The sequence below is a fragment of the Canis lupus genome, chromosome 17 (assembly GCF_011100685.1).
Source record: "Canis lupus familiaris isolate Mischka breed German Shepherd chromosome 17, alternate assembly UU_Cfam_GSD_1.0, whole genome shotgun sequence".
Classification (NCBI taxonomy): Eukaryota; Metazoa; Chordata; class Mammalia; order Carnivora; family Canidae; genus Canis; species Canis lupus.
Window position 1 is genome coordinate 50,015,261 of NC_049238.1, and position 11,257 is coordinate 50,026,517.

The 11,257-nt window shown below is 42.2% G+C and overlaps 1 protein-coding gene across 1 annotated transcript in view; it reads right to left on the reverse strand.

Annotated features, from left to right (window-relative positions):
* ALMS1 (ALMS1 centrosome and basal body associated protein) overlaps nt 1-6,457 on the reverse strand; it is a 215,567-nt gene extending 209,110 nt beyond the window's left edge. The window contains exon 1 of the mRNA XM_038561747.1: nt 6,082-6,457. Within this exon, the coding sequence (XP_038417675.1) occupies nt 6,082-6,405 (324 nt within the window). The 5' untranslated portion in view covers nt 6,406-6,457. The remainder of the gene's footprint in view (nt 1-6,081) is intronic.
* Between the last annotated feature and the right edge of the window lie 4,800 nt (nt 6,458-11,257).

Genomic DNA, 11,257 nt, shown 5'->3' on the forward strand with positions numbered 1-11,257 from the left:
TGTCTTTTTTTTTTTTAAGATTTTATTTTATTCATTCATAGAGACACAGAAAGAGAGAGAGAGAGAGGCAGAGACACAGGCAGAGGGAGAAGCAGGCTCCATGCAGCGAGCCCAATGTGGGACTCGATCCCGGGTCTCCAGGATCACACCCCGGGCTGCAGGCGGCGCTAAACCGCTGCGCCACTGGGGCTGCCCTCCCACAGTGTCTTTTAAATAAAATCATTTAACCAAGGGGTGGGGGGGGAGCTAAGATAAAAATTTTCACATTGGCTCTAATAAGAGTTAAAGTAGTTTAACAAGTTCTTCTTCTAGGCTTAGAGATATAAATTTAAATACTAATAGTTATTCAAACAAGAAGTCATAGAACAAAATAAAAGTTAGAAGACCTCATGAACAAGATAGGCTTTAATTATGGTTGTATGTAGGTAACTTATAACTTGAAATCTCCAACACAAACTTCTCCCCTTATCTCCAAAACCAATCTTATAATCTTAATGCTCATCTCAACCAATCCCTCCCCTCCAACACTCTCATCATTAACCTGACCATATCTCAATATTTGACAATTATTCATTCAATATTCTAACACCCAGACATCTTCTTGCCTTCATGTTCCACATCTAATCTATTATTAGTATATTATTAGTATTATTAGTATAGTAGTAATGTAAAATTCAGTGATAAATGTGATGATTTTACCTCTTAAATACTTCTTAAATCAGTCTACTTTTTTCTATATCCATCCATACTTTCTTGTCCCAAAGTATTATCATCTTTTGCCTGGCAATGATGCAATGGCTTACTAATTAATTAGCATCCCTGACTTATTGCCACTTCCTACTCCATCCTGCTGTCAAAGCTGTTCCCCATTCTGCTACAAAGTGATCTTTCTGAAACACAAATCTTGTCACTGAAAATGCCTTAAACATTTTCAATGACTTTCCAAAGCTCCAGAGATAAAGCCTGCATCCATATTTGCCTTTGGTTCCCTGGAAATGCCATGCTCTCTCCAACAGCACCTTTCCATGTGCCTTTCCCTCAACTGGGAGGTTTTCTCTTCCCTTTGCCTAGTTAACCTTAATTTGTCTTCAGATTTTAGCTCTATCAGAACTTCCCCAAGGAAGCCTTCTCCAGCTTCAATTAACAATGTCAGATTTCCTTATCGTATGCTTTCAAAGCACTGTTAGCACAATAAATAAAATTTTTATTTTAAAAAAAAGCATGTTAGTACATAAAGTTTTACTTTTATTTATGTGACCAAATGAATTTTGTCTGCTCCTTACATGAACACTAGAAAGGCAGAGATTTACAAAAAATAATAATAATAAAAATAAATAAATATTTGGGATAACCAGCTACGAAATTGAAGCAAGCAATCAAAAATCTCCCAACAAGAGTCCAGGGCCAGATGGCTTCCCACGGGAATTCTACCAAACATTTAAAGAAGAATCAATACCTACTCTTCTTCTGAAGCAGTTTCAAAAAACAGAAATGTAAGGAAAACTTCCAAACTCTATGAAGCCAGCATTACCTTGATCTTGATCCCAAAACCAAAGAACCCATCAAAAAGGAGAATTACAAAAAAAAAAGGAGAATTACAGACCAATATTCCTGATGAACATGAATGCAAAAATTCTCACCAAGATATTAGCCAGTAGAATCCAACAGTATGTTAAAAGGATTAGTCACCATGACCAAGTGGGATTTATTCCTGCATGGCAAGGATGGTTCAACATCCACAAATCAATCAATGGGATACACTATGTTAACAAAAGAAAGGACAAGAACCATATGATCCTCTCAATAGATGCAAAAAAAAGCATTTAACAAAGTACAGCATCCCTTCTTGATTAAAACTCTTCACAGTGTAGAGAAAGAGGCAACATACCTCAATATCACAAAAGCCACATATAAAAAGCCATAGCAAATATCATTCTCAATGGGGAAAAGTTCAAGAGCTTTTCCCCTAAGGTCAGAAATATGACCGAGATGCCCATTCTCACCACCGTTGTTCAACTGGAAGTTCCAGTCTCACCTATCAGACAACAAAAAGAAATAAAAGGCACCCGAATCAGCAAAGTAGTCAAACTCTCATTCTTCACAAATGTCATGATACTCTATGTTAAAAACCCAAAAGACTTCACCCCAAAATTGCTAGAATTCATACAGGAATTCTGCAACATGGCAAGATATAAAATCAATGCACAGAAATCGGCGGCATTTCTATACACCAACAATGAAAGAGAAACTAAGGAGTCAATCCCATTTACAACTGAACCCCAAACCATAGGATACCTAGGAATAACCGTAACAAAAGATGCAAAGTAGCCTATAGTTTCCTGAGTACAGGAAAAGACTTGGTTGTAAGGTTGTTTTCTGAGTACAGAAAACTATAGACCACTTAAGAAACAAATTGAAGAAAACACAACAAAATGGAAAAATGTTCATGCTCATGGATTGGAAGAACAAATATTGTTAAAATGTCTATGCTACCTAGAGCAATCTATATAGTCAATGTAGCCTCTATCAAAATACTATCAACTTTTTTCACAGAGCTGGAACAAATCCTAAAATTTGTATAGAATGAGAAAAGACCCGGAAGAGCCAAAGGAATGTTGAAAAAGAAAACCAAAACTAGTGGCATCACAATTCTGGACTTCGTGCTCTATTTCAAAGCTGTAATCATCAAGAGAGTGTGGTACTGGCACAAAAACAGACACACAGATTAATGGAACTTAACAGAGAACCCAGAAATGGACCCTCAACTCTATAGTCAACTAATCTTGGACAAAGCAGGATAAAATATCCAATGGAAAAAAGAGTCTCTTCAAAAAATGGTGTTGAGAAAACTGAATAGCCACATGCAGAAGAATGAAACTGGACCAGTTCCTCACACCATACACAAAAATAAACTCAAAATGGATGAAAGACCTAAATGTGAGACAGGAATCCATCAAAATCCTAGAGGAGAACAACACAGGCAGCAACTGCTATGACCTTGGTCACAGCAATTTCTTGCTAGACACATCTCCAAAGGCAAGAGAAAGAAAAGCAAAAATGAACTACTGGGACTTCATCAAGATAAAAAGCTTTTGCCCAGCAAAGAAACAGTTGACAGAACCAAAAGACAATCAACCAACAGAATGGGAGAAGATATTTACAAATGTCTTATCAGATAAAGGGCTAGTATCCAAAACCTATAAAGAATTTATCAAATTCCACACCCAGGCACGTGTGGGTGGCTCAGCGGTTTAGCGCCTGCCTTCAGCCCAGGGCATGATCCTGGAGTCCCCAGACTGAGCACCACATCAGGCTCCCTGCATGAAGCCTGCTCCCTCTGCCTATGTCTCCACCTCTCTCTCTGTGTCTCTCATGAATAAATAAATAAAATCTTTAAAAAAAAAAAAAGTCCACACCCAAAGAACAAATAATCCAATCAAGAATTGGGCAGAAGATATGAACAGACATTTCTCCAAAGAAGATATACAAATGGCCAAAAGACACACGAAAAAAATGCTCCATGTCACTTGGCACCAAGGAAATACAAATCAAAACTACAATGAGATACTACCTCACACTGGTCAGAAATGGCTAAAATTACCAAGTCAGGAAACACAGATGTTGGCGAGGATGCAGAGAAAAGGGAATCCTCTCACACTGTTGGTGGGAATGCAAACTGGTGCAGCCACTCTGGAAAGCAATATGGAGGTTCCTCAAGAAGTTAAAAATAGACTACCTTACCACCCCAATGGTGGCACTACTAGGTATCGACCCCAAAGACACAAATGTAGTGATCTGAAGGGGCACCTACACCCCAATGTCTATAGCAGCAATGTCCACAATAGGCAAACTATGGAAAGAGCCCAGATGTCTATCAACAGATAAATGGATAAAGAAGAGGTGGTATATATATATATATATATATATATAGGGAATACTACTCAATCACAAAAAATAATAATAATAATAAAATAAATATTGCCATTTGCAACGATGTGGATGGTACCAGAGGGTATTATGATAGGCGAAATAAGTCAATCAGAGAAAGACAACTGTATGATCTCACTCATATATGGTATTTAAGAAACAAAACAGGGACACCTGGGTGGCTCAGCAGTTGAGCCTTTGGCTCAGGGCGCCATCCTGGAGTCCCAGGATTGAGTCCCACACATCAGGCTTCCTGCAGGGAGCCTGGTTCTCCCTCTGCCTATGTCTCTGTCCCTCTTTCTCTCTGTGTCTCTCATGAATAAATAAAATCTTAAAAAAAGAGAGAGAGAGAAAAGAAAAACAAAACAGGATCATGGGGAAGAGAGGGAAAAAAAAATAAAACAAGATGAAATCTGAGAAGGAAACAAACCATACAGACTCTTAATCATAGAAACAAACAGAAGAAAAACAAAACAGGATCATGGAGAAGAGAGGGGAAAAAATAAAACAAGATGAAATCTGAGAAGGAAACAATCCATACAGACTCTTAATCATAGAAACAAACTGAGGGTTGCTGGAGGGGAGGGGGTTAGGGGAATGGATAACTGGGTGATGTAATGAGGACAGGGTATTATATAAGACTGATGAGGGACACCTGAGTGGCTAAGTGGCTGAGCATCTGCCTTTGGCTAAGGGCATGATCCTAGGGTCCTGGGATCAAGTCCCGCATAGGGCTCCCCGCAAGGAGCCTGCTTCTCCCTCTGCCTGTGTCTCTGCCTCTCTCTCTGTCTCTCTCTCTCAGGAAAAAATAAATAAAATCTTAAAAAAAAAAAAAAAAAAAGACTGATGAATCACTGACCTTGACCTTTGAAACTAATAATACATGTTAATGAGCTGAATTTAAATTTTTAAAAATTAACTTAAAAATGTTTTTAAATGTTTGGGTTCTCCAAGGTTCCTTGGCATCCTGCAGGACACCTGAATGCCCATGGTGAAAGCTCAATGAATTAAGTGCCCACTGGAATATTTACCAGGCAAAACAATTACTACTACTTTTTGACAATCAAAACAGTCTATAGCATCAAAGTCCTACAGAACTTTCTGGATGATGGAACTATTCTCTATCTGCACTGTCAAACAGCAGCCACTAGTCAAGTTGTGGCTATTGAGCACTTAAAAAGTGGTTAGTACAAGAGACGCACTGGATTTTAAATATTATTTCATTTTAAATAAATAAGATACAAAGAGCCATCTATGGCTAGTGATGACTGTTGAACAGCACGGATCTATATATATGTCTCTTCTGTCTCTTCACTTGTACTTTGCTGTACTTAGTTCACTCTGCAGTTTGTACCTCGTCTATGGAGCAGTCCTAGGCAATAAATCCTAGGCTTCTTTTGGTCCCCACGACCCGTCCTGCACACAACAGAAAGTGAACAAACATGTGATGATTTGATATCCAAACTGAATAGCAAACCTTTTTTTTCCTCCCTGAAAAGTTCATGAATTAAATGTAGTCCTTGTCAAAATGGTCTTCGGGGGCCGACCCTAAAATCAGCTCTTTTCTCCGTTGTGCATTACCTTGTGCTTTCTAGTTTTCCAAACTGGAGCTGCAGCAAAAGCCTTCTGCTATCTACGAGGGACCCCCTTATTGCTACAAAGGAGGGTCTGGAGAAGCAAAACAGGCGAGGAGCCTCCGGAGACTAATCACGTAGCGTCCATAATCCACACTACTCCCTCGAGGAGAGGCCTGCCCTTCAGGCATACTAATCTCCTAACCGTCTCCCCCAAACAAGGCAGTCCCAGGAGAATCACTCTCTCCACTCCTACAAACGGGCACCAGGAGCCCCACCTCCTCCCCAAAGCACTGTTAACGACACCCGCTGGGAACACGGACTCTCCGAACATCTGGTCTAATTCAAAAGGCCCGGGACCCTGCGAGAGCGGGAAACAAGAGAGAATGGGAGACTGAGGCAGTCCGCCAGAACCCGGGCAAGCGTCGGGGGCCCACGCGGCGACACGGCCGCTACAAGCCTTGGCAGGCGTGTTCCGACCAGTCCCGCACGGCGACCCGCAGCGGGCAGCGGGCAGCGGGCCAGAGCGCGGCGCTCAGAGACGCCCGCCTCGCTCCGCCCGACCGCAGCCCCCTCTCACCTGCTCGCGGCCGGGCTGCTGGTTCTCCGAGAAGCGGTGCCGCGACAGCGAGGACGGAGGCAGAGGCCCAGCGGGGTGCGCCTGCAGCCAGGCCTCGGCCTCTTCGTCGTCCTCCTCGTCCGTACTCTCCCGAGGAGGGCTCTCACAGTTAGAGTCCGAGTCCAGCTCCCGCCTCCTCTGCTCCTCCTCCACCTCCTCCACCATCACCACCTTTTCTGAGCCCAGGTTCGCCGGCTCCTCCGGCTCCTCCGCCTCTTTCTCCTCCTCCTCCTCCTCCTCCTCCTCCTCGAGCTCGCCGGGCCACGGCAGGTCCTCAGGCTCCATATTGCGGTCTCGCTCTAGGAGGCAGAGGAGGAGGAGGAGAAGGGAAAGGGGGGGAGGGGAAGGGAGGAGAGCTGGCTGGCGGTTGCGGCCGCGCGCAGGCGCAAAGACCGCCGCCGCCGCCGCCTCGCGCCGCGCGCCACGCGCCGCGCCGCGCGGAAGGGGCGGGGCAAGGAGTGAGAGCGCGCGTTGCTAGGGACGCCCCGCGGGGGCTGGCGGGGGGCGGGGGTGGCCGGGGGCGTGGCGCGGGCTGCGGAGGCTGTGGCGGCGCCATCGTCACCCGCTGGGATCTTGCGCTCACAGTACTGAAAGCTCACAATAAACCCGGACTGGGCTCCTCTCTAGGGAGGGGAGAATTTAGCCCCGGGCTGGGCCAGGAAAAAACTGAATTTTGAACCCCTGCACCGGGATCCCTGGGTGGCGCAGCGGTTTAGCGCCTGCCTTTGGCCCAGGGCGCGATCCTGGGGACCCGGGATCGAGTCTCACGTCGGGCTCCCGGTGCTTGGAGCCTGCTTCTCCCTCTGCCTGTGTCTCTGCCTCTCTCTCTCTCTCTCTGTGACTACCATAAATAAAAACTTTAAAAAAGTGAACCCTTGCACCGAGAGAAGGACAAACCCGCGATCATCAAACTTGAAAACTTAATTTTTGAAGGTTGAGTGCCTGCTTTACGACAGGGTGTATGTTGGGCACTTGAACCTATCAGTGAAAGAGTGTCTGGAGCCTGTAGAGGGGTTAGAACTGGACGCTGGTATCAGAAACAAGGAAGTTTGAATCCTGACATCGCCCCTTACGGCTGTGTGACTGAGCCTCTATAAAATGATAAGACCATCACATAGGATGGTTGTGATAACGCAGATGACCAACCTGAAGGACTTAGCGGTAGGTATTATCCATTGACCATTGTGCAGTAACTCATTAAATGCTCACAGTTCTGTGAGATGAGTATTATTGCCATTTCATATTTGAAGAATCTAATGCTCAGAAAAAGTAACTTGCCCAAAGTCTCTTACCTAGTAATTGGCTGGCTGAGTCAGTGCCATCCCAAGTGTTTTGCAAATCCAGTGAATTGCCCTGGCCGAGCTAATAAAGGGCAAGTATTTGTACTGATAGCACATATATTTTTAGGTTAGTCAATGATTTTGAAGTGCTTTACAAACAGATTTCCTATTTCAGGAACTCCTGTAAAATGAATAGCAAATTAAAGAATCTTGAGATGCTCTGCTATTACCTAAGGATATAGCCATAGTTAAAATTCTTCATGATATCTAGCCACAGAAGCAAAGAGGCAATGATATCAAAACAACATTGGTGGGATAATTTTTAGGGGTATTGCCAATGATGCACGTCCTATCTGCCAATGACCCAGTGCTGGCAAAACTATAAAGATAGAACTTAGACTGGAGCCCAACCCTCAGGGCTCTTATGAACACCCCTAAATGGACTGTGAGTATAATCAAATATAACTCTTCTTATGACAGGTTGAGGCTTTTCCTTGCTGGAGAACTATGGATGTAATGATAGAAAAAAATTGCTTGATTTTGTATTCCTGACTTGAAAAAAATCCCAGTGTACCTCTCCAGTAACAGGTACACACATTTCAGTGACACCATTACCAAATAATTCTGTAAACCTTTACCATTTACTTAGAAACTCCACTATCTGTATCATCTACAAATTTTAGGAAAAATAAAGGGAACTAATGGAATTCTAAAACTAATTATCAAAGTTCTCAGATGGGCAGCCCAGGTGGCTCAGCGGTTTAGCGCCGCCTTCGGCCCAGGGTGGGATCCTGACATGTCGGGCTCCCTGCATGGGGCCTGCTTCTCCCTTTGCCTGTCTCTGCCTCTGTGCGTGTGTCTCTCTCATGAATAAATAAATAAAATCTTAAAAAATAAATAAATAAAAGCTCTCAGAAACTCTCAAATTTCCAAGGCCCAAAGTAGTTCCATTTGCCTTGATGGCAATAACATCAATCTATTATAAGACAAGTTACCTCCTTCTGAGTTAGTAACAGGCTGCCTCATGTATTTGGGAATTATTTCCAATACTAGATTCTACCTTAACACAAGCTGATATGACTAATTGCTGCAGGGGACCCACTATTACTGCTGCTTTCAACAATAAGGCAACAAAGCATTTCCAAAGCACCCACCTAAGCAGGTTCTGCATGATCTGAAATCTAGAGATTTGGTCTTCTCTAGAAGCATCAGAAAAAAAATCTCCCTTAATCTTCAATGGAAAAACCTCATCAGGCACTGTTAACCCAACAGTAAAACTCCAAAGGCATTGATCCTTGGATTCATGTTACCCAACTAAAACTACATGCATCATTTTTTTCTGGGTTACTTGATGTCTAATCCATTGGAAGACCTCAAACTGAAGATTCTTGGGACTTCCTCAGAAGCTACTGACTACAGAAATGGATAGTTTATGCCCATTACAGCAGAACAATATTAATTTTAAGATTCTTCAGCATCTTCTATCTTACCACTAATCTTGCCTGTTGTTTTTGACAACCTTTACTAAGAAAATGATTTCTCTATATGATCTCCCTTATCTTCATACTGTTACTTTTGACTCCCTATGCTCATCTGCCACTTAATAAAAAACAATTTTAAAAAAGAAAGCAAAAAGAAAGAAAGAAAGAAAGAAAGAAAGAAAGAAAGAAAGAAAGAAAGAAAAGGAGAAGAAAGGAAAACAATACTCTCTGGTGTGTCTTTCTCAAACCCTAACTATTACTCTTCATTTAACAGCTGAAATGTGTAAGTCTTCTTGGCATCTTCCACATTCCAAGTTGACAGTCTGAAAGACAAACTGCTATCTCCTGAGTCTGAGCCTTCCAGAGAAGAAATTGGAGTTCTCTTTCTACTACATCATCCTTTAAACAAATGGCTGTATCCTTGAGTTACACCAGTATGTCCCTATACCTTTTCACCCATTCTCTTTAGGAGCCAAAACACAGGATGATGTGAAGGATGGCCCTGAAAGAGAAAAGGAGATCAATAAGGAAGTAACAACAGTACTTCAGATGATGAATGACAGGATGCAGATTGTGGCATGGGGATTGGAGAAGATAGATACAAAAGCTATATGGAGGTTACATCAATAGGGCCTAGTGACTGGGTATGGGAATGAAAGGTAGGAGGAAGGAGTAAGATAAATTCCACATTTTGGTTTGGGCAGCTGAGCTGGTGATGGAAATACAGAAGTAGAAATACGCTTTAGGGAAAAGTCATGGATTCATTTCTGAACATATTGAGTTTTAGTTGCCTGAAAGATATGCAGTTAGCATATTTAGTTACCAATTGTAGTACAGATCTGGAACTTGGGGAAGAAGGAGGTGTGGGTTGCTGACAGGTACTAGATTTAAAGAAAGTTGCAATTCAGTATAAAACAGAAGTGAGCCAAGGATGGAACAGTGAATAATATGCATATTCCAAAAGAGGAAGAGGAGAGAAGAGACTGAAAAGAAACTACCAGAAAGATAGGAAGAGAATACAAAAAGAGCGGTAATAAGAATATGGGAAATTGAATACAGTTGTCTCTGAAACAACATGGGTTTGAACTGTACAGATCCACTTATATATGGATTTTGGGGGGTAAATACGGTACAGTACTATAAAAGTATTTTCTCTTCCTTAGAGTTTTCTTATTTTTTAAAGGATTTTATTTATTTATTCATGAAAGAAACAGAGATGCAGAGACTTAGGCAGAGGGAGAAGCAGGCTCCCTGCAGGGAGACTGATGTGGGGCTCAATCCCAGGACCCCAGGATCATGACCTGAGCCGAAGGCAGACACTCAACCAATGAGCCATCCAGGCGTCCCTCTTCCTTATGGTTTTCTTGATAACACTTTCTATTCTCCAGCTTACTTCATTATAAGAACATATAACATATGAAATATGTGTTATGACTAAGTTATCAGTAAGGCTTCTTCTGATCAAAAGTAGGCCATTAGGGGCAGCCTGGGTGGCTCAGTGGTTTAGTGCCACCTTCAGCCCAGCACCGTGATTCTGGAGACCTGGGATCGAGTCCCACATCAGGCTCTCTGCATGGAGCCTGCTTCTCCCTCTGCCTGTGTCTCTGCCTCTCTTTCTCTGTGTCTCTCATGAATAAATAAATAAAATCTTAAAAAAAAAAAAAAGTAGGCCATTAGTAGTTAAGTTTATGAGGAGTCAAGTCACATATGGATTTTCAACTGTGTAGTGGGTACAGTCCCATAAGCCCCCCATTGTTTAAGGGTCAACTATAGTTTTAAGGTGGAAGAGGCTAAAAGCATCAAACGCAGCAGAAAGACAAAATAAGAACTGAAAAGCAACTAATGAAATTAGCATTAAGGAAATATTGGTAACTTCACAAGATATTATTTTGCTGGAATGGTGGAAACAGACTCCAGATGTAACAGTTGGGAAGCGATTGGAGGTGAGGAAGGTGAGACATTGAATATGGAAAGGAGGATTTTGGTCACAAAAAGTAAAAAAAAAAAAAAAGGATAAGGTGGTAGCTAGAACAGGAAAGGACCAACGGGAGTTTTGTTTTGTTTTGTTTTGTTTTGTTTTGAACGGAAGACAATTGAGTTGGTTAGTATGCTGAGATTGACCCAAAAGAAAGAAAGACATTAAGCCTAGAAAACAAAAAGATAATTGAAAAAAACAGAGAGGATGACAGGGGATTCAGGTAGCAGGATTACCCTCAAACAAAAGTGTGTGGCTTTCTCATAGAGGAGAGAAAAGACAGGTGTCAACAGATATATTTACTTGGGCAAGTGGAACAAGAAGTTGATTGAATTCATGCTTCCTGCCTTTTATTCATGTTAATCAAAATGTGGTCTGCAGACCATCTTCATTAGATTACC